At 39.4% G+C, this 24,954-nt stretch overlaps 1 protein-coding gene across 2 annotated transcripts in view; it reads right to left on the reverse strand.

Annotated features, from left to right (window-relative positions):
- Positions 1 to 24,954, reverse strand: part of NT5DC1 (5'-nucleotidase domain containing 1) — a 126,784-nt gene that overhangs the window by 13,783 nt on the left and 88,047 nt on the right. For both annotated transcript variants that reach the window (XM_030489746.1, XM_030489745.1), the window contains exons 9-10: positions 7,165 to 7,283; positions 6,236 to 6,394 (exon numbers count right to left, since the gene is read on the reverse strand). In XM_030489746.1, coding sequence (XP_030345606.1) covers positions 6,236 to 6,394; positions 7,165 to 7,283 — 278 coding nt within the window. The remainder of the gene's footprint in view (positions 1 to 6,235; positions 6,395 to 7,164; positions 7,284 to 24,954) is intronic.

Raw genomic sequence — 24,954 nt, forward strand, 5'->3', positions numbered from 1 at the left:
TAAAATGTTATAAAGTCAAACAATAATAATCTTTTAACAATAACAATCAATTCCTCCCATAAATCCCCAAGCTCCTCTTATGGATTCCCTAGGACATAAAAAGCTGGCTTTAAATATTTTTCCCTTAAAAAAATCTTGTCTTTTCCCCATTTTTCTGTTTTTGATAGTGTGAATGGCCTGCTGCCTTTCTCTGCTGGAGAAGCTGGGTAGTTGCAGCACAGACCTAACCCATCCTGGACCTCCTCCCAGGAGAAAGGAGTCTCCTGGTGCTATATGAAGTAACTGTGAAGAACGCATCATGTCACCTGTGTTGCGTTATCTGTTTCTGAGTTGAGGAATGAGTGAGAACAGAGCTGCAGAATCCATGGAGAGCCATCCAGTTGCCTAGCAAATTGTGAAAAATTGATTTTTGTTCATATATATTTTCAGACAACAACATGTAGACTCATTATATTTTAAAGAAAGCATTAAAGCAGCATTGGGAAAGCTGATATTTTTAGCAGTTCATCTTGAAACCTGCTATATATTGCCATGAGCAGCCAGAAGAAGCTCCAGGAGGCCTCTACAGAAAGATGAAAAAATGGAAAACAAACCGAAATACTATAGAAAATCTGTTCAAGTCATTTGTGTGCAAAGTAACTTTTCAGATGAGCACAGCATAGAATAACAGATATCCTAGTATGTGCCTCCAGATTCATGAAGAGTTGGGCTTATTCAGCCTAGAGGAGAGAAGGCTCAGGGGAGACCTTAGAGCAGCTTCCAGTACCTAAAGGGGGTTCACAAGAAATCTGGAGAGGGACTTTTTGTAAGAGCCAGTAGTGACAGGACAAGGGGGAATGGCTTTAAACTGAAATAGGGGAGATTTAGATTAGATATTAGGAAGAAATTCTTTACTGTGAGGGTGGTGAGGCACTGGAGCAGGTTGCCCAGTGCAGCTGTGGCTGCCTCATCCCTGGCAGTGTTCAAGGCCGGGTTGAGCAACCTGGTCTAGTGGAAGATGTCCCTGCCCATGGGTTGGAACTAGATGATCTTTAAGGTTCCTTCCAACCCAAACCAGTCTGTGATACGATATGATTTAACCCCTTTCTTAATAGTTTTGAGAATCTGCTGGAATAATTTGTGTTTATCACAGAGGTCTGTGGCTTTTGATCACATGAAAGGTATTGATCCAGCTGAACAGATCATATCAGTAAATACAGAGCCATTCTTTTTGTGATTCTTGAGTTAACAGTTTTTTCTCTGAGCATAGCTGGGGGTGAGAAGGAAGCATTGATTTGGGCAAGTATAAATAGTGGTTTCTGTCTTCTGATATAAATAGGTTGGAACCCCCCTCCCCTTATTTTTTATTTCAAAACAAGTGGTTAACTTAAGAGCTAGGCTCTTTTGTGGTTTTGGTTGGGGTTTTTTTGCCTCTCACACAGGGACAGCATCTCTCCCTCCCCCTCAAATGTTATCTTTCCATGCAAATCCCAGAACATTAAGTCAGTTATAATTAAATGTAGGTGCTATGCTGAATTAAAATCTGTTTGCCAGCTGGATGGCACAAGCAGAAAACTCATAAGGCCACTAGAACTGATGAATCAAAACAACAACCCCAGTACTGGCCCACAGCATTTGCACGAGGGACAGGGCCTTGTTTATTGACAAAACGAAAAATCTGAGGCTTCTGCTTTTTTAAATGTATGACTGGTACAACAGGCAATTAAAATTGCAATCTGAGGAAATGAATTAATTTTTTAAGAGGTCTGAACCTCAGAGTGGGAATTTCTTCCCTATTACGAAGGAGTGAGTTACATTTTGTATTTACAGCCCAAGCCCTTAGTAAAATCAAACCCAGCTAGGTAAGAGAGTTGTCATCGAGCCACCTGGTAGAGAACCCCTGCCATCTTGCTGCTGGCTTATCTCCACATGACTGGCATGGTTTGGTAGGCTAAATCTTGATCACAAATCTGGAAAGGGCTGTCAAGACTTTGCCCACATCCTTAGCAAGTATTGGACATTGCTCCCCTGCCATTCCTAAGTAATGCCTAGAATAAGTCCATATCTCATCTGCAGCATACATAGCCTGCAGTGAAGGACAGACCACGTACCATGAATCTATACATCTGTGAAATGAAGCAAAAGTCCCCTGTTAACATTGCTGCTCGTCACAAGCCTGGAGGCACACATTCACCAGTGGGGCTAGAAGCTCTCGAAGGCGCATCAGCCGCTCCTGTAGTGCCCAGACATGGGGTTTGCTCTTGCAGCAGGACAGTAGATCCTGGGAAGTGCTGAGCAATCCCTCTGTCTTATGCAAAATCCCCAAGCATGTGGTTTTGCTTTCAGGCATACTGGTCAGACAGTAGCAGGTCAGATGTTGATTTTGTCAGCTGAGGGTACAAAGCTTCAAAGACTACATCTAGACTTTAGAGAAATAAAAGGATGGTATGAAGGTTCCCCAAGCCCCAGGGCTTTCCACTAAGTTGAACCACCTGGAATCCTTACTATCACCTTTGCTTTATTAACTGCAGACAAATAAGGCCTGTTAACAGAGCAAAGAGAATCTGTTAATAGGACCCTTGGGTAACACTGGTTTGTCAGCTTACAAATGACCTTTCTAAAATACAAACAGGCTGAGCTCTGAAGTTTTTCTACATTTGGTAAAGAGATGAGAGAAAGAAGGGTGTAAAGGAGACTGGAGTGGAAAAATCAAGCTGTGGGTATTTTTTAAAGGCATTATTTAGATAGAGAGAGGCCATCTATGCCATCATCTTTGTACCAAGTGCAGAGCACTAGGATTACTTTACTGCATCCAGTATGACAGATGGTACTGGTGCCTGTATGCTTTGTGTCAAGCTAGTTAAACCACCATTGACTCTTAGTGCTAAGAAAAAAAAAAAAGGCTCAAAATACGGTTTTGCTGGTATAACGGTAAGTATTTGAGGTGTTTCTGCTAGCACAACTGTGCTGGTCATGACATTCAGATGTCCCTGAATAACACATCCATGCTGGGTGTGCAAAAGGGCAAGCCTGCCTAACTTTTGCCCAGAACTTGCCCCCACAAGTCATACGCAAATACAAAACATTTTACCCACGACCATTGTACCTAAACTACAGCATGGCTCACTATAAGCTGACTTTAAAGTAAAATGCATTTCACTTCAGGATATTGCTTTAACCCTCCAGGCTTCACAACAGCCCATCAGGCTGTTCTTGAAAGTACTATTAGATTTGTGTTACAGATAAATGGGAATAAAGAGACAGAGCCAAAAGGCAGAGAGTAATTAGCCTTGTCTATGGTCATGGCAAGGCAGTCTCTGAAATTTACGGGGTTTAAGGGCCCTGACCCCCTCAACCAACCAATCATTAGGCAATACCATAAAAATTAGTTTTCCTTCTAACTGCAAAAATATCTGTATCTGCCAATAAATTCTTTGATTCCTGCTCCACTGATTCCTATAGCCCCAGGTTTTTATACATTGACTAGCTCCTCTGTAATTGCTTCCCTCGAAATCCTAGGACAAATTCCAGCTTTTCTTCGAGTTTTCACTGGTAGAATGGATCACGCATTTAAAGAACAGAAGGCAAAAACAAAGCCTGCAGCCAAGCAAACAAATCCCCAGATCTGGGGGGAATCTTGTTTCAACACAGTGCATGATATTTTTCCCCCCCTGCATCCCAATACACATAGGAGTAATTGCACAAATAGTTTTTAGTTTGATATTCTCTTGCTCATTTGGTTATGACTCATATACTTGAAAGAACTGAAGTAGTTACCATAATTTCAGAGTTATGTGTATCTGGCTAATATAATGCATTTAATTGAAGGCAAAAGACAAAAACTGCTAATGAAAATGGAGATTACTAGCCTCCCAGTTTGTGTGTGAGGAAGTTGTTTACTTCCCTTCTCATCACTAGTGATGAAACACCAGTCAAACAACTGAAAACAGATTTTTGTAATTTATTTCAGAAATATGCAACTGCAAATTAGCAGTAATACTTTATTTCTTTAATAATATTTTGTAAAGATTGATAGAAGGGAAGATTGCATCTTGTATTAAATTTTCAGTCCCTCTCTGCACACACAGCATGGCATAGAAAATCTGCAATAGTGGTGTATCTTTTTTATTGCCAGTGAATGATAAGGCTGATGAACAAGACTAAATCTAATCTGTCAGTGCCCAGTTTTCCAAAAACACCTGATGTTGTACAATCCTTTGAATTGGCTTTTGTCCCCTCTTAACCAAAGGGTTAATGGGAGAAGTTGATGGGGGGAATGAAAATAAAACTTCCATAAGCTGGTAAAGGGAGTCCCTTTGAACTAGTCCTGTTAAGTTAGTGGTATCCAGTCAAGTGCAGAGATATGGATGTGACCTGTTCAGACTCCAGTGAGCAGCGTGGTAATGAAATAACACCACTGACCTGCCATGGCCCCTCTGGTTCAGGTTCCTTTAATCAACGCAATTCATTTCTCCCTTGCTTGCTCGCTGTCACTGGTAGCGGATGTAAACTGAACAGTGGTTGCGTGTGGCAGTGGCGGTGTCCCCCTGAGTCTCTTATCAGGAATTCTACAGCGGTAGTGAAATGTGAAGCACCTGCCTAAAAGTCTCAATTTCCTGCTTATTAACTGCAGCGATAGAGAAGGTGGATCTTGTGAGAAGTCAGCCAGAGGTATTGCAACAACAGAAAACCAAATAATCATCAAGGGCTTAGAAACACATCACTCAATAACTCTTTCTTTGTACTTCCAAGACTAGAAACATTTTCTGGCTGGCTGTTTAAAAATGTGTGCTTCAAAAACATATATTGAACATGCCTAAGAAACCATGATTGAATAAAAAACCCCAAACCTTACAGAGATGTAAGTTCTATGCAGCAATGCAGCAGTGTCCAGCCAGAGAGTGAACAAATTTATGGAGAAGAATGAGTTATTTTTATAGAATTAATTAAATCAAATTATATTAATCTATGTAGCACTACTACTCACTCTTCCTTTTTCTCTCCTTTTACTGAGAAACACATTTTTCTTGATAGGAGACTTGACTTTGTTTGTCTTCATTTTTGCTTTTTTATAACCCAGGAAATAGCCTAAACATTATTATATTTCCTTATTTCAGTAACTGAAATGTTCTTGTCTGGGCTTAGGTTAGAAATCGGGATAGTGGGGAAAATATTAGATGCATTTATTAAAAAACAAGTAGAGAAACAGATGTCAAATTTATATTGTTTTAGTCCCACTGAAGATATCATTTTCTCCATAAAAACCAGCGGCTTTTAAAATGCTTCTTAGTTGGATTAAACCCATCTCTAGAATAAAAACATCCCCCAAAAATCTTCCTATCATTGTTAACTTTTTATCACAAAGAGTAATTATTAAAAAAAAAGAAAAAAGTTAAGTGCTTTTCAAAGCAAAGTGCAAAAAGCATACATATATCTCTCTGCAATTAGAAGAAAGTGGCCTATTTATTTAGGAATATAAGAAAAGAAGAGAAACTCCAAATGGAGACTAAAGCTGCACTGTAGTTCCTACACAGGACACGCTGGATGTACAACGCTGCTGCATTGGCCATCTGAATGCCGTTCTTATCTATTCTGTTCTTCAGCAGCGGAGAGAATGATAAACTATAGTAAGCTTCCACCTTCTGTGGGAGAATTAAAGAGCATCTGTAGTGCTAAGGCCCTGCTTCCCAGCTGTGATCAACCTGAAAATCACATTATTTATCTGAGGTAACTATCAGTAGTCTGTATTGGACCAGACTTTGAAACAGTCCCTCTTATCTGAATGCAGCTGCCACCAAAATAAACAACCTACAAGGGAAGCAGCAAATTACAAATTCTTTGTATATATAGAAATCACAAGAAAACTCTATCTCACAGAGAAAGAAAGCTTTAAAACAACCTAGTAAAAATTCCTCTGTGTTTACAGTTGGCTACAATATGCAGGGAAACTTCATGAACTCAGCAGAGTTAAGGTGCTGGATTTCTGATAACCACCATGAAATTTCTCCTTGTAAGACAGAGGACAGGTTCTTGTAACTGAAAAGGAGAAACTATGGGGTTTTTTGGTAAGGGAAAGCACATACAGCTCTTTTTCTGAGATTGGTGATTTAGCTCCAGGTAGAGGCTCTGTGTCACCCATGCAATGCATGCCAGCACCCTGGTAAGATAAGCAGATTCATTCTCAGCACAGGTGGCACGAGACTTTTTTGTGACTTTCTTTCTTCTGTTCCAGGAAACATCTGCAAGGAACCCTTACCTCATATTTTCCTTTCTTCTCCAAGGGCTCAGATTCACTGTCCGCAGGCACTGCAACTTCGTCCCCTAGAAGCTCCTCTAAGATGAAGACAGTTTCCCAGTTGCTATAGTGACGAGCTGGGAAAATATCTGAGTGCATGCTGTCACCAAAATAAACAACCTACAGGGGAAGCAGCAAATTAAAAGTCCGTTGTATATGATGAAAACACAAGCAAACTATATTTTACAGAGAAGAAAAAGAGCTTTAAAACAACCTAATAAAAATTCCCCCATGTTTACAGTTGGTCATGACACACACAGATCTTAATGTGACAGCTTGGGGTTTTATCTTCAACCAGCTCTATAAGGAAAAGGCTGGCCTTGCACGCCCTCCTTGCTCTCACTCTCCAGGGGCATTGGATGGGGATGCCTGGCTGGGACCGGCACAGGGGACACCGCCGAGTTTTTTGACAAAAATAGCCTGCCAAGAAGCAGTGGAAAAAAATACCAAGAAAATACACTAAACAACAGGATTTAATTTTGGACAACTCTGGAAACAAGGGAAAACATGGAGCATTTGTTGGTGACTGAAAACTCTTCTGTTTACCCACTAGGGAAAATGTGGTCCCAGCATCCTCAGTGGGCATTTTCACCCATCCAGACCTGTAATTAAAACAACATGATCCTAGATTTCACTGATGCCACCTTTTAATCTATTTGATCTATTTCCTCAGGGAGATTATTTCCTGCATACAGTCTGACTCTCCCCAAAGCTGCTGAAATGCATGCCCATGCACACAGGATAAAACATCTAGGAAATTTACATATTCTAATGATAAGAAGACTCATATGCTACTTCCAGTTCTGGACCACAGTCTGTTAGACAAGAGTAAGTGTAACCAGAATGAAAATTGGTGTTTTCAGTAAGTTTTACTCTCACTTATAACATACCTTGGGATCCAACTTGCCAGTCATCTTCTTCAGTAGTTCATAAAGCTGGATAGCATTACCTTGGGAATACCAGCCAGGCTTGTCCAGTGATAGCAGAGCCTCCTGCTCCTCGTCATTCTCTGAAATCACCAAGCAAAACCGTTCGCTGTTACTGAAAGCAGTCCATATTCCTGTGTTCGTGAGACATGTGAGAAGCTGATACACACAGCTTGAAGGTCTATTTTGACATTATACCAGCTCCAGTGTCTGGCTCTTGACTGATAGTTCAGTCAAGGTATTCGGTAGCTGGGAGTAGGCAGATGTGAGAAAAGAAGCAGCCAAGCCTTGTCTGCAAAGGCTACAGGAGAGCTGAGGAATCAAAGTCATAGGCTTTGCCTCTGAAACACTGAAGCAGTGAAGGCAGGAAACCACATGGACCAGACTGGTGGAGAAGCTGCTACAGGTATAAGGTGAAAGCATGAGATAAGTCAGCCTGTAAGAGATAGCATGCACCTTTCCCCATAGACGAACAACCTACCACTTTTAAACACTGACATAAGTGCGACAAAACAGACTGAGGTATGGGTATTTGCCAGCCTTAGATCAGCACAATCAATGAGCAGTTCCACTTATCATCCAGTTTTGAAGAAATAACAAGCAGACAATATTGCTGCTGATGTGTAATCCACACTGGCACATATCCACACTGGCGTTTGTCAGTGAACTGGAAAAATCAGCAGAATCTGAAACTCCCTGGACATCGCCCAGCTGTGCCATAAGCTTTGCTTCTAGCTGGTGCCAAAGCAGCTGGATCTGTCCTGGTGCCCATGTAACCTTATTGTTTGTTCAGATCCATGTGCTACTGCCTTTAGCTTCTTGCTAAAGCCAAAATACTAGCCTTAGTGAACAGATAAACTACAATTTCATCACAAATATTAATATTAATGTCTTTTGTCTATTGAATTGGTTAAACAAAAAGGTGATTTTGTATTCAATCTCAATCAAAAGTCCTATTTTTTATGCTAGAGACAGAGGGGTTAGAAGCAAATAAAGTACTTTGATCTGACTTCGGTGTAACACCAGGACTTTCAGTTTTTCTCCTGCTTTATAGAATTTTTCAAAGTACTTTAAATGTATTAGGAAAAAGACAGACAAAGCAATCTTCATTTCGTTAGAGACTGCTGAAAGCTGGAATGCAAATTTTGGAGAGCAGTGAAATGACAAGAGAGCTTTATATTTAAAGAGCACTGGAGATGTACATGGTGCAACACATTGGTCCATTGGAAAGAAGTAAAAGAAAGAAATAAAATGTGGGAAATAGGTATGTGGAGAGAGGCAATAAATAATTCTTTAGTATTATGAATCCAAGAATTTGAATAAACACAGGATTTATTTTCAGACAAAATGACTCTATGTTAAAAGCATTTTATAAACCAGGAAAAAACCAAGGAAATTCAAAGTTCATACTAACAATTCATGTAGAACTCGTGTGGAAAATGTCTTTTCCTTTTTTCTTCTTCAGAAAGCTAATGATAATAAGTACGATAACATCCATTAAAAAAATCTTACATTCAGAAATCCTACTTCCTGACTTTTAAAATACTTTTGACCGAACAACTTTTGATCAAAAAGAAGTTGTCAAACTTCAGCAGATTTGTTTTATTTTCCTTGTATTTTTAGACATATTTGTAAGGCTGGCTGAAAAAAGTGGACACAATCTTCAAACGATATGGACACAGAAAAAGAAACTTATGAAAACAACTCTTTTGAGCTGCTACCAAAAGTTTCTTGTGAAGGTTTGTTTAGCTATCATTGTCTCTCTATTCAGTCAATCAGGAAAACACTAGAGAAAAATGGCGCTATTATGAGAGAGATTTTTAGAATCAAAACACTGCATTTGCAAATAGGAGCCTTATGTATCACAGCAGCACCAGAAGGCTCCAGCCAAGACCCTATTTTGCTACTTCTATGGAAAGGCATGAGGGGCCATCCTGACGGAAAAAAATCACCCTAATTACATGGTAGAAGATCTCTCACTCTGTGAGATCTATTACCGTCACCCTTCACCTCAACTCGATGCATCCGGAATTTAGGCTTCTAATTTACAGTTACAATCTGAACTAATTGACCAGGAACCCTCAGTACCCAGAAGAGACCACAAGAAACACTTTCTAGAGGTGCCGGCTCTGGAGAAGGAAAGGATTTAATTAAGTTAGGAACTGCTTTATAGGCAGCGAAATGAAAGGGAAATTTCAACGCCTGGTTTCCTTCCGTTTGCTTGGAGGCAGCAAACAGCACTAAGATGTCTAATTCATTACGGGAACAACTTGATTTTGGAAGGAGCTTCAGAAATCTGAGGAATTACGAAAGGCCCTTTATAATATTTAAGTTGTAGGGTCATAAGGATAATGACTCTACACTGGCAAGCCTTACCTCAAACCATCTCATATGCCTGCGTGTGCTCACAGATCTAGGGGTGACCGTGTCAGTTTTATTTCTGTAATCCAAAGTTGGAGGAAATTAATGCTGTTTCAGTTGCAGTAAGTCATTAATGAGAATGGTTTCTAATCCAGTTACACTTTCTCACTGGCAAAATATAGTCAAGAAAATTATTCTTCAGCACTGGCTCTTAAGGCCTCTTGCAGCACTTCTGCCATGTAAAAATTGATATACAACAACTTAAAATTCCATTAATGGCATCATTGGCTCTGGCTTTGTATTGTACCTTTCAGATAGCAGCTACGTGACAGTGCTGAAGAAATCTGCAAATTTCCTGCAAAAATGCTGCATAAATATGATTATGGTAGTTCCTAATACATTTTAGATATTCCAAGCCTAACATTGGCTACACTCAGAAAAGAGGAAAACTGCTGCTGATCTTCCTTCACTTTGCTGGTATTGATTTGTAAAAGTTCATTCAAAGGTCAGAAATGCTATAAATATTCCTTCAGCAGGAAGCATCACATACATAGGCGGGGATGCTAATGCTTCAGGTCTTATAAGCTAGGAGGAAAAGGAGACATCCTGACAATTTCAAACAGACTGGATAAGCCAAAAGAATTTCTCAGATGATTTAGATAGAGCAATTTGCTTCCTTCTGAAGTCTAATATATCACTCTAACCCAGATTCCTGGCTGCAGCCTGCTAACGTGCCACAACATGAAATGTAAAGTTAGCAAGCAAGTAAAATTAAAATAATTAAACCCAGAAAATCATTCTGTTAAAACACTCACCCAAACCTCAACAGCGATCCAGAGCAGTTTTCCTAAGGGAAGTTACTGTTCCTTTTTAAGAACAACAACAAAAACTTGACTTGTGTTGTGGCAATATTAATATTGCTGGAATTGCAGTTTGCATATGCTGTGTTTAATAGCTTGGGAAATGTTTTCTGATTCAGAAATGTGCTCTCATTACCATTAGCAGATAGAATTTTGCAGATAAACTGGCTCCCTAACAGGACTCAATATCCTTCTTCTGTTGATAATCTTCTTGCCTGCCTTTAAATGTTGCAGGTTTATAACATGGGCTGAGGAACATCTGTTTTCGTGCTGAATGAATATGCAAAAAATAATAGTGAAGCTTATTCCCATTTAAATGATAACTGATGGTAATTTACTTTGGCAGAGAGTCGCTCCTTGCGAAAGCCTCTGCACACACTTGCTTACTGCCGTCTGCTTTGCTATCCATTTATGGATTATACCCACTGAGATGGAAACCTGAACACATGCAGTGCTGAGGCTGTCCCCTCACTGGATCCTTGGCTCAGGGTCTGTACCTGGAGCTCTATCCCTAATCCAGCTGGCATTTATACTGTTAAGCCCTAGCTCATGGGACAGGGCTCTTCTTTGGGAAGCCTGAGGTTAAGAGAGAAGCTAAGAGATGAGTGTGAATTTACCTTCAACAGTTATTCAGCCACACCTACACCCAGGTTAACTGTCATCAGCTCACCACCCTGACGCCACTACCCTGCGCTGCTCCTCTGGCTGAGCGCCCTTTGGTGAGTGTTGGTTACCAGTCAGGTGAGGACCTGTGAGTGATTCACCCTAGGACACCTCAGAGACTGGGCTATGAAAGGAACTCCAGTGCCCGGAAGCCATGCTGGCTGAAGATGTGCTAGATTTAACTGCAGTGTACCAGTTAAAATCCCCAGCAGCCCCATCTGCCTTCTGATCTTTCTCTTCCCAGCCTTTTACTTGTTTCCACACAAATCTAGTTAGACCAGCTATTAGAGTCGTGGGTATTTTTTTTGTTCCTTTGAACTCTGCAACAGAATAAAAACATGGGGTGACTCTGTTGCTGCTTGTGTCTGTACCTGCTCTTGCCTCTTCCCGCCTATGGGCAGCTCTTGTGGGCTCTCACTCGTGCAGGCACTTAGCACAGACAGGCATATGCATTTAGCTCACTGAAGCCCTGGATACCGCCTCAGGGGCTATTGTAAAACAATACAAGCACATTTTATGATCCACAACTATCATACTTATACACCACTCTGCAATTTAAAATAATGTCATTTCAGGCCCTGAGGGCATTAATATAAAAGCAGTGTTATGTTCCAGCTTGGCTTGCAAGCACAGTCTGATTCTAGATGGCATTTTGAGCTCCCTCAAGAAACACAAACTCTCTCTCCCAGAAGGGCACTAGGGACAGAAAAGCTCATCATTTTAGAGTTGAGGCAAGTAAAATCCTTCTGGTGGTTTCCTCCTGTTGTAAAGGTAACGAGACAGGATGACATAAGCTGTAGAGTTTCCCTGTGGGCATGCTCTCCATGAAGAAAGCAAGTACTTACAAGCTTGCTGGAGGTAAAACTACATACCCCATGGGCACCATCCTGTAGGTAAGAACCCAAAATTCCTATGTATAGACCGACCACTTTTGCTGGGCGGTTTCCAGGTATTACTGTATGTTTCATCATCCCTGAATTACTTCTGTGCCCTGGAAGCAGCTGTGAGATCCATCTGCCCGACATGTGCACCAGTGCTTGCCAGTCTCCTGTCTGACTGGACAACTGCAGGGAAGTGATAAGGAACAAATTATTCCCTTAGCATGTGTGCTGAAATAAAAGGTTAAGGCTTTTCAAAATGACTAGTGATTTTTGCTATCTCCCATACATATCTACCCTGGAATACACAATAGACATTTCCATTAACTTTTATATGAAAACTATTTATACAGCCAAGTTGAGTTATGATTATAAGAAAGATCCATTCTTTTTTTCCTAACTAATTACACAACCTTAAATTCCTACTTTATTTTTATTGATTAATTCTGTCTGAAGTTCCAGCTCTCCAAATATTGGCTGCCTCTGAAGGGAGCAGTCTCACGTGAACCTTTAAAGACAAACTTATGATTCAAGATTCCACCTTCCCTGGCACTGCTTCATATATGTACTAAGTTGTGAGCATTTTAATAGGTTATTAATAAAACTTAGCAATTAAAGTAATAATAAATAATAATAAAAATATTTAATTATAATCAGAATATGATGGCATTAAATAGTTAAGGACCATTTTCTATTAGAAAATACTGAAACTGCCACTTAGAGTTTAAAATCAGAGATGACAGAATATCAAACATACCAGAAAAGAATAAATATCAAAACAATCACAGTGGGTGGTCTTATTCAGGAGCAAACAGACTTTTTTTTTCCCCGATATGTTTTCTGCCTTAGGTTGTTTCGTTTTGCTTAAGAAAATGTTCAAGAAGCGCCGAAAGACAGGTCGGGACCCTAACATTGATTTTAGCTTCAGAGAATCTCCCCTTGGAGACACATCTCTGTTCATGTATCATCAATGAGTCTCACTGGGGATTTTGCAATTTTACTGCAATAAGGAGGACCCTTAGATGCTTTTATTATATTCTCTACTGCATTTTGTATTATTACAATCTCTTCTAGGAAACAAACCCAACCTTTAAAAAATCTGGGCAGAGCAGTGTATCCTTGTGCACATTAGAGTCCATCACAGAAAGCCTTTAACAGGAAGTGTTATAAATATGAAATAAAATGGTTTGGAGTTGTTCTGGTGAGTAATTAGGTGGCACTACAAGTTAAAGCTAAACACGAGAAAGAGGAGAACATAAACTAGGAAACCTCTCCAGACCACTGGTGTGCTGGAGTGGGGCCAGATGGGGAGCAGCATGGCCAAGGTGCAGCCAGCTCCTTGAGTGCATGCCTTGCCAAGAGATGTAGAGGATGACAAGGATGTCCTTGGAAGGGTGCTCCTCCTTGGGGATGCAGCAAGGAAAAAGCCTCCTAATGCAGCTAGTTTGGGGGATTGTGGTCAGCTGCATGGGGGGAAGATGCTGCACCCACGGTTTGGTCTGGATTAGCCTGGCTTTTGGGATAGGGAGTTGCCAGTTCTGCCACTGATTTCCTATCTGACCTCAGGTGTTTTGCATGTAAAGAGAAGTGTTAAAGCTTTCATATATCTCAAATCCTATAAGTGTAAATATATTAAGGTTCATGAAGTATTTTGGTGGCAACAGTAGCCATGTAAGTGGTTTAGGAGGAAAAAGTGGCATGCAGATGAGAGACACAGAACTGCATAAAAGAACAGATAACTGCACTGTGATGTTGCTCAGGCCATGAATGCAGAGATGAGAGACAGCAGGAAAACTCCTGAGAGCCAGAAAAACTAAGAAATATTTTCATCTTCTTTCCATTGTTTTGTGCCTCTTCTGCCCCTTTGCAGCTCCTGTCGATGTAGGATGTGCTCACCGATCTCCTTGTTGAGACAACTTGCAGCGGATGGGGAGCAGAACGGAAGGATAAGGCATGCATTTGACAGAAGACGGAGAGGTGATGGCAAGTTCAGTCTTGAGGTCTGGGGACAATTTCATGGCCCTGTGGACCACAGTTATGGATGAATTCAAAGGAGGGGCAAAGAACGTGACAGGGTTAGAACAGCTGGCAGAGACTTTAGATGCTTTTTAATGTCTGCTATGGGGCCAGGTGTGTCAGGAAACACCAGAACTAAAAGGAACAAGAAACCCTGTTCATATTGAATCTGTTGAAATATCATAGAACTTCATATTTAACAAATAAAACTAAAAAGTTAGAAAATAAATGTTCTAACAAAGAGGAAAAGCTTTTATGTGTGAAACAGTCACTGTAAATCTCAGAACAATGTAACTGGGCTGGACACGGCAAGGAAAAATGGAAAGTACTCCTTTCTGGAAAAGTATGTTTAGTTATTCTTTGATGGTAAGACTGACATGAAAGATACGCAGTAATGAGGTTTTTTTGAGAAGTAAAAGAGAAATGATCCCTGTGACACTTCCTATAATACTTTTCCAGTTCCTTATCTGTGCATTTTGTGTGGTTTGCAAAACCACTTAGTGCCTGTATGAAAATGCAATTTACCTTGTTTCTCAGAACCAAGAGCATTGTGCCAGATCTCCATATGCAAGAATTTCACAGGTAAAATCTCTTGATACTATTATTCCAGAAAAAAATAATCATCTTGGAAGCTCAGCCTTAGTCTGGCCGTATCACAGAGACACCTGGGATCTGTGGACAGTAATAATATACAAAGTGGTTTCACAGCAGATAAGAATCAGGTTAGAATGAATATGTTTACTAATGAAATGAGTAAAGTCGTGGGGTTGCTAACTGCCTACAAAAAACATGCAACATACCTACTGAAGTTTAAGACATCTGGAGACCTAGGTGAATAATAAAGACAGACTGAAGAACAAAGAGAGCAAGGAAGAAGATGATACATCACTTTTACCTTTTCCTGAACTTTCAGCTTGCAAGAAATAATTCCCTTCTGAACATCAGCTGCAGAGGACTTGCTACTCATCTAAGCAATGCAGTGCCCCACGATCACTTGCCATCCAAGAAATGTCCAGTTTTGTGCTCTCTGACCTTTTATTTCCCTGTTTTGGCTGGGAGAGGCAGAGCTGCCCCAAAGTAGGTATTTAGAAACTGGTAAACTGAGGCAGAGATTCACTGTCATATCAAAGTGAACCAGATCTCAGCCCAGGCTTTGATCATGATTCCTCCTCGTGTTCTCAGCTCATTTCTAGTGCTTCCTACCCATTTTCTTTCACTACTTGCTTCCAATAGCAAATCTGATGCCTGCATCAACATGTGCTTTCTGCAAAAAACAATTCTACAGACCAACCTTAATAAAAACTTGACATTTTGGAAGAACACACAAGAGAACTCTAAAGCTCCTTAATGAAAACCAGCACATACAGATTCATGGAAACTATGCTGAAGGGAAGCTTTCTGCAGTGGTTGCCAGCCCTTGTTCTGCCAGGAATGTACCATATACAACTCCCTACTTTTGCTCTACTACAAACTGCCTCAAGTCCAATTTCCAGATTAATTACGAATCAAATCACAAGGTAACTCTTCATGAGGTTCTCTGTCTAATCATCTACTTATTTTTGAATCCTACAGAAGAAAACAATTAAACAGAGAACAGAAATGAATAAAGTCCTCAACTTCTATCACTTATTGCTTACATGTGATGTGATCTATGTCAAAGAATGTTTTTTACCTGCAAAGTCATACTGCTAAGTCCCCCATGACACAGGTAATCTTTCTTTCTTCCAGAAATTCTCTGCGAACTTTGACAGTTGTTTAAGAACTATAAAGTGAAGTTATTTCTCACAGGTTTGCACTGAATCTTAGTGTAGCAGTAGAATTTATGAACTTGTTTTGACCCACCCCACAGGCAGCCAGACCATACGAGTAGATTTGCACAGATCACATCTTTCTATTCTGCGAGTAGCCTGGTTCCATTTAGTTGCTGGAATACTGTTGCGTAGGAACCTCTGAGGTGTCCTAAGGTCATCCAGCACCTTAGTCCAAGCTGGGAAAGCATGGGTCTTCCATAGAACCTATGCCACTTCTGCAAGACCTGTGTTTGGGTTCCTTGGGGCTCTTGATTAACACTGGAGACCTATAACTAGGCAATGGGTACACCATTCAGATGCAGAAACATAACGTGAAGGCTCTACAATAGGAAGCACAGCCACTGGGCTGCAGCACTGAGTCAGCAGGGCCAATGTATTCTGTATGGCACAGGCACTGCTGTTTGGGCACCTGTACAGCACTCCAGTGACCATGTTGGCTATCTCTTCATTGCCTGCACTAGGAGTTGGCTGAGGAATACGAAATGATAGATAGCCAGAGTAGTTTCTATACACTGTGGTTTCTGTATCCATTCCTGGCACTTATTTCAAAATAGACCTCTGTGATTGTTGACATATGACATCACCCTTACAATGTAGTTGTAAGTCAATTTTTGCTTAAGGGAGAGGCTTGCAACTCAATGTAAAAAATTAGCTCCTGAAAACTATCCATTTCTCTGATACAGATTTGGCAAGAAGCGAAGCCAGGTTTTGAACTAAGCTGCAAAGGGTGTAACACCCTACTTATAAACAGCAGTAGAGTCTGGTAATGATCTGCATGAGTTAATAAGCTTTCCAGTGGGACCTTTATTATTCCATCCACAAAATAAAATGTATCTGTTCAACCATCTTGTATTAAAAATGCACAAAACAGATCAAAAGGAAATATGCATTTTCTTAACGCCAAAATAGCTGCTGACTTGCACATGGCTTTGCTTCCCTAGTGTTCCTTTAAGTCTGTCTTTCCAATTCAGCTCTTCCCTCCCAGTCATGGGCAGACACTCTTATGTGTGCTCGGAAATAGAATGAAGGTGAAAAGAAATGTTTCATATAACCAGAAGTAAAATTAAAAAAAACCCAAACCTTTTAGTCTAGAATTCTGGATATTGAATTATCTGTATAAATAATTGCTGGACATTCTTCAGGTATTATGTTATACTAGTCTGAGCTCCCATGTATCCAATGTAAAGGAACCACAAATTACTTGATCATTAAGCCTTAATGATCTCTTCAATAACTAAAATTTAGCTTATGTGTCCCTCAGGTGCAATTGCTTAGCCAACCCTTTCAGTCTTTCAGTACATCTATGGAAGTATAAACATGAGAACTGAAGGTATTCTATCAGAATGGGTGCTAAATCAGAATGGGTGCTAAAGCTGCAACCAGTTAGTGTTGCAAGTCTTGATCATGTATGGAAGATGTGTACTTGCTTTTGTCTTCCACACACAATTGGGTCTTCCTGTTCAGTGTGAAATCTTCCGTAAATCCCAATTTTTTTTTCACCATCACTAATTGTTAGAGTATTATCACAATATAAATGTGATCTATGTTGAGTGCTGACTGCTTTGCTTCTAAATCTTGCATAAAGTTTGGCTCTCCTTTCTCAGAGACTATGGAGGAAAAAATCATCTCGTCTTAATAAACTTTTCATGTGTTGGAGGAGAATTCCCTCAAGTCAGACAAGCCTGTTTGCTGAACAGTTTTGTCTGGAATACAAAGTGGTAATTTAGGCGTTTTGGCTTTGGTTTTGAAAACACAGGCTAGGATACGGCAATTCACGTTCTGTGGGGATTTACTACAGAGAGACGACCGGGTTGACAGGCCCTTAGCAGCTCATTCTGCTGTAAAAACAAGCTGCATTTTTTTTATGAATTTGGCTTCTTAAGTACGTGTGGGAGCTGTAGCGCCTTATCTCTGGTACTGCAGGTACAATCTATATCAGACTGTATCACAGTTCCATTCTCTGCTAATATCCTGAAAAGAAAATAAAATAGTAACACCAGAAGGTGATCACAAAACTATGATTAAGGATTTTCTATAGATCGTGATTTTTAATGGACTCCCAATGTGTTTAAATGCAATTATATATAGCTACTGTATTTAATTCACTTTTTCTGCAGTTTATATAGTTACTGAATGTTGTTAAATCAACTCTTACTTTTAAATCCTGATGTCACCTCATTGGCAACCATATTTAAAGCATCATCACGACTTACAGATTTTGCAACCTTTTTCACAGAAATAGGTTAGCTGATAAACTTCTAAGTGCACAGGCTTGGAAAACCTAAGATAATTCACCTATTAAGAAGGCATTTGACATGCTTCTCTATGAAGCAAGTTTCTTCCATTAAAATTAAACATAAGCATGACCTGATTTAAGAAATCATTGGTATGGAACTGTCTTCCAAAACAAACAACTGCTCTAGCTTACCTCTTTCAATGACTTGAAAAAAATATTGAATAATTATAGAATAATTTGAAAAGTTTCAATATAGAACACATCAAGTCCATAGATCCAATTCCTGAACTTATAAAGGATATATCACTGAACCATAAAAAGTAAATCCCGTGAAATTAATTGCAATGATATTATCTTAATTTCCCCATTTTGATAAATCTTTGGAAAGGGCTAAAAAGATTTTCACAGTCAAGACTCCCACGAAGTCTTTATGCAAGCTTAGTTTACAGTTCTTCACTGCTTCTGGATTAGGACATTAGAAATCTTAGCGAAATATACAGATTTGCCAAAGATATTATTATGGGTAGGTCATTCAATCTCTTGGTCCCTTGGCTTTAACAGAAAAGCCAGTGCTTTTGTTTTTCTACCATTTGTTTATCTGGTCTGCCTGTAGGCTCCTTGAGGACAGAGACTGACCCTTATCATGTGCTGCACAATACCTTACAGAATTGGGGTTTATGTTTTATCCAGGCCTTGAAAATAACGTGACATAATCAATAACTAGGATTTTGCAGTTAGTTAGTTGATGTAACTCCTTTTGAAAACAAAAATCCACTTTCCATGAGCAAAGAATTCTGGTTTTGGAGTACTTGGCAATTATGCTAAACATATCTTCCAGTTTTGACAAAAGGAATATTGTTGATATCATGCTTTGGAAAGCAGCAGCTTTAGCTTTATTTAAACTAGCTTCTGTAATATTCGTATCAGCTTTATGCCAAACATGGTATTTAATATCAAAGGTAATCAGCTGAAGCAACCCCAGCTGTCTTTTTATGCAGAAGCACACTGCAGTTTTTCACTGTTTTGATTTTTGGATGAATAATGTCTTATTCCTTTTATCCTCCGAGGTACTTTGAACACTATGCAAACATATAAAGAATTTGGCTCAACGCATTAGGGTTTTTTTACAGAAGGATGTGCATTGGAGAATGTACCCACAGTTCAGCATTCATATTGATACTCAGAAACAAAGAAGTGCCATACTTCAAAGTCTATTTAATTTTTTTCTCTTTTTTTTTTTTAATAAACAAGGAGCTGTTTATGAACAACAGTGGAAATGATGAGGCCTATTTTCCTATGAAGTTGTGTCTTGCAATTAGATTCACTGAATGCCTAAGAGGGTGCAAAGTCTCATGGATGCTCTTCCAGTAGCTGGGTCATTTGTGGCCAGACTTTTTGGATAGATACTCCAATATCTAATCAGGGGTAAGATTACACTGCCTTTCTCTGAGTTGGCAGTGACAGATTAATTTTTTCCTCTCCAGCCTCTTGAGGCTTTAACATCTCTGACAATACCAGGCCACACTCGAATGTGGTTGAAGTTGCCTTACTGATCAAGGTTTGTGGTAGGGGATGGGCAGAAATTCCTACTCACACATGCCACATGATTGCATAAGCCTTCATGTTTAGGAAAACAGATTAAAAGTTAAAGGCATAAGACAAAGGAGCTCAAGAGGCAGCACCTAACCCAAGTTCCAGTGGGTGGCTTGGCTGACAACCAGGTACCTCCCACGTCAGTTAGGAGAGGCCATCAGTTGCAATCCCAGCACTTGGCCCATGCTCCAGGTTTACAGTGAATTGTTGTGGTCAGGGCAGCACTGTGCCCTCCCAGTAGAAACAGAACCTGAGGTGGGCCACTCAACTTCTAGCTTCTGATGTGCTATAAAATGCCTGAAACCCAACATTGGTGAGAATGTGTATAAACAACACAATGACAAGCTGGCTCCACAACACTTCTGAAGCAAATACCAGTAAAGCCCATTAAAAAAAAAACCCTTAACAAACCAAAACTGCTCCATTCCTCTTCCTAGGGGAAAGCAGTGGCTTCTTGCTTAGATTACCAAGAACGATGTACTGTGACGGAAAGTTGTTCTTTGGCTACCACATAGTCTAACTACTACAGAGTGGCAGCTTGCAAAAATTATACTAGCTTAACTATTTTGCTATATAACTGGATACATGTACCATCAGTGCAAACTGCAGAGCAGGCTCTTGCATCATTTTACAAAAGGGTTATAGATGATATACTATCAATCAACTAGTAATAAAACGTACTTCCTCAATTTCCAATTCTTTATCTCTGCAATAGAACCACAATGTTCAAACCGCTTGTTTTTATGAGGCAATGACCATCAAATATGGTAGCCAGGGACTTTGAAAACTATCAGAAAAAAAAAAGAAGTTTTATGCTAACGTTTTTCTATCATCTGTTAAAAATGTATCGTGTCTGCTGTTACTTTAACAGTCTGCTCTGCAAAAGGATATGGATATGCCCTGGCCCAACTTTATTTTGCTATTGCATCTGTTTTAAACGCTTTCACATAAACCACCTTTCTGAAGATGTAAAAAACAAAATCCAGACAGTTATTACCAACTACATTTAGCAAACATGAAGTAAAATTTAAGTGTTAGAAAAGAGGTCCTTAACTACAGTCTCCCATCTTACCTATCCCATGCCTTAATGACAAATGTTGATGACACAGTAGAAAATAATTCCCAAACTGTTGATTTCAAACTACACACAGGTACTACCTAGCAAACTTTAAAAAGATTAATAGGTAAATCCATTTGATTCCAAGGTAACATACGTTGATTTTTAAAATGTTTGTCTATAGCACATAAATAATATCGGGAAACCAGAAGTTCCTGAGACAGCTGTTTACACCATCAGAAAAAAATCTGTTGAGTGGCTGATATCTGTGCAAAGGCAGTCCATGAAGTGGAATAGTTTTAGACTAAGATCATTTAAACATAGGATGGGAGGTGAAACAGTCACTGACACTGTAGATTTTTCGAAACATGATCTGAGCTTCCTCGGTGGATGATGAATATCTGTATGAAAACAAACCCTGCTACATGAGATTAAATTTCTTCATATCTGTGTCCCACTGTCAGCCCTACTGGCCTACCCTAGCCTGCTTTTCAGAGTGGAATCAGGCACTGACCATGCTGTCAAAGAGGGTGTCAGTTGAAGGAATCATCTTTATAAACTGCTTCCATAATCCTTATGGATTCTCATAGTAAAAACCAAAAAATGCTCAGGTTCTATTACTGCATATGAAGGTCTTTCTATTTCATCATCCATAATAATTAGTTGCTTAGAAAGAAACTCCTCTTCCTCCAGAAATGACGGATAAAATGAAAATCTCTAGTTGAGATAAAAGTAGGGAACTATTTCTCATTGGTCACTTGGATATAGACCAGATACTTTATCCTTTAAATCAGTGAACCTCCTACTGCCACCTGTGTACAGAACCTGTTTCTGACTTTAAAGAGTCGGAGACTTTGATCTTAACATCATGATCTCACGAGGTACAAAAAGATCTAGCTTTGAAAACTAGAGTACAAAATGCGATTATTAGTTATAACTTCTTTTTCTTCTTGAACAGTGCCAATACACTATAAAGAATTGCTAAACAAGAGTTCCTTGAAAAGAATTGCATCATTTTCACAGACTATATGGCACTGTGGGATGTTATAACAATATAAAGGCAGTCATTTTAGGAGACATATGGGAAACTATTATGGACTTTATTCTTCTTCAGTAATGCAGTCTGCAGCCAGTGCAACCTTTACATGCCACTCTGTAACAAGCTCTCAGCAAATATGCATTATTACTTTGACTTGCATTGCAGAATATTTCCAGACAGGCTGATATGAAGAGGCACCATCTCCAGAAGAATGGCAATAAGCACAGCTGCATTAAATAAAGGGACATCCTGAGTCACTGGGGGAGTAGATTACACTGGTGCTGTTTGTGGATCGTGGTGTTTTTGTGCTCGTGACTTCTGAGAAGTGAGAGAAGAAGTTCTTTATGGGCTTCCCTGCAGAAGGCTTCCTGAGCCCAGAGAAGCTCCAGGAGAGCAGCACCACCATCCCCTGCTGTGGTTGGAGAGCAAGCTGGGAGCACCAGTCCGAGCAGCACATGGGTAAATCAGTTTAAGGTCTCTGTTTGACACATTAGACTGATTTCAGAAGTCCTCCTTGAGGCAACCCTTTTGAGATTCAGAAAACCCTGTGAGAGTGAAATCCCTCTCCTCTGTGTTTTTACATGTGCTGCTCTGCTTTTACTCTGCCTCCTTCTATGGTCTCCTTTCCCATCACCTGGCTCCCCCAGCCCCTCTCTAAGTCATCTTTGGCTCACACACATGCTCTTATGCACCTCTGCATTTAGGTCAGGAGATTTTCCTTTCCCCTGTCTCCTCTGGATGCACCAGGGATCCACGTGAAACACTGGAAGAAAAAAGTCCTGTTTAATCCCAGCAATGACTTGTGGCTGGAGGAGTTCAGCACAGACCAAATCTGTGGAAAATGTGACAGTCTTTGCAGACTGAGGACCACACTAATATATTTGTGTAAGGATTCACTGGTGCAGCAAAAGACCAGGTTCCTATTGGGAGAGTGAGCTCTCCACCAAATACCAAGTCCCTGCATGAAAACACCAACAACTGTGCTGTGATGAGCTACAGGCTAAATCTAAAACTATTTTAAGATTTAAATCTACACTTAAATATGAAGATCTGATAATCTGAAGCAAGATGAGATTGGTAAGAAGAGGTGATTCGAACAACTAACATAGCCAAAAAGAGCAGACAGCTCTCTGGAGTTTCAACCTCATAGGCTGATGTAAAAGAAAACAAAATAAAAAAATTCTTATCAAAGTAGCCTTCATTATAGAGGTAGCAACTGAGATACCAACTACAAAGCAATTATAGCAACTGAGCTATATTGCAGATTCAGTTCAATCCTGGTTAAAGATTTAACCAGGATTTTCTAGAGATGGCATTTATGTTCATTGAGTTAATGCAAAACTATATAAACAGCACATTCCCTTGTAGTGGTGCAATATCATCTGTTTCAACACTTTCACATTTTTAATAGATATTCTACAGTTTTTCTAAAGGTCTTATAAAATTTACTGGGCAATATTTTGGTATTCTTCTGGCAGTAAAGAAAGAAGTCTCAAATAAAAAGAATGACTTAAAAAGAAGTTATATGGCTTACACATTTAACTTCCAGGAAAATGAAGGCACTCCCTTCCTGATCCCACTCTTCAGGCCTAAAAGGCCTCAGAACATAAATGTATAAAATACGTTATATAGGATCAGCCCTGATTCTCCACCCAGTTCTGTATCCCATCTCTGGCAATAGCCAAGCCCAGATGTTGCAGAAGATGGCAGAAGAAAACTTAAATAGCAGACATGGGATCACATTCTTCTTCTGAAGACTTGCAGCCCCCAATAAGCAAAGACAGTCTTCACTCTGGAAGTATGTAGTTTTATATCCTGTCCCATTATTTGATTTTCTAATTGGTTTATAGCATTGTTCTGTATTTTTAGAAAGCTAGAGAAGAATGACTGAAGGAGGAAAAAAGCTTCTGCAGTGAGTTCTTAAAACGGCAGTTTCTGTTACTAGAGAATTGTAAAAAAATTGGAGGACTGAGTTTCCTAAGTTGGGGGGCTACATCACGTAGCAGAGGTACCATAAGCTCTTTGGACAGAATTTCAAGTGCAGGAGTAAGGCAGACAGCCTGGAAGTGCAATTGAAAATGGGCTTTGAAAACCTGAAACTCTGCAGGAAAAGGAGAGCAGGTTTGTTTCTCTGGGCATTGGATAAAGGCACACAATCTCACAGAAATATGTTATCCACTGGCACTCCATACATAGGATTGCTTTTAGCCTGTATATGTATGTACACATATATATAAAGATATACACACATTTTAAAAAATGCATTGTACATTCACACACTGAATAATCAGCAACACATTTTCAGTTTATGAAAAAAACCCAACCCAAAACAAATGATCAAAAAAGATAGTAACTGTTTCTGAGCTAGAAATAAAAGATATAACAGTCTTATTTAGGACCAAATGAGAATTCCCATGTGCATACAGACTTACAGAAGGATTTCAGGGTATTTAGAGTTATCTTTAGCATTTCTATTTTAGTTCATCATTCTAAAAAATATATTTGACACTGATCAGATCTGGCAGTCAGGCTAGTAAGCTGACATACATTAACGAGTGATGTGATAATGGGAAAGCTCTGTTGTCAAATGTTACAGAAATCTTGGTGTACTGCAGAATATCAGATGAGTCGCAACTGTATTTGCTATTTGTATTCTCTCAAGTCCTTCATGGAATTATATATTATTTTAAGCTGGATGTAGTTGTTGAAAGCAAAGAAAATCCTATGTTCTCAACATAGGGTTTACACAAACATTTTCAAGCTGGTCCTTAGATCCAATAGCTCAAGATATTATTAGTACTTTCAAGAACCATATAAAGAATTTCCCTGTGTAAAAGAAAATGTAACCTTGTGAATAACAAGTAAATTATGGGGAATTTGTATTATGGAGGAAAGTTGGGATTTTTTTTTGGTTAGCGTTGTTCTCATAAACTATGTGCTTTGCTACATAAGCTATTTATGTACAAAAATTTATGTATAAAACTTTCGTCAGGTGAAAATAAATGTGGCTGTTCTAAAATCTGTAAAGATATGTATAAACTGTTTCTCCATTTAATGGAATGGTACTTTGAAAGACAGTTATAAAAATGAAAGAAGTAATGATTGTGTTTTTCTCACAGTTCAATAAAAAAGTGGTCACACAAGTTTTTTAAGATTTCAAACAGAGTTTTGGTTGCTTTAAACAGTGCATGTCTTGAAACTCTAATGAAGTAGTGATGCATTTTTAATTGCACAATTAAA

The sequence above is a fragment of the Strigops habroptila genome, chromosome 6, assembly GCF_004027225.2.
Source record: "Strigops habroptila isolate Jane chromosome 6, bStrHab1.2.pri, whole genome shotgun sequence".
Lineage (NCBI taxonomy): Eukaryota > Metazoa > Chordata > Aves > Psittaciformes > Psittacidae > Strigops > Strigops habroptila.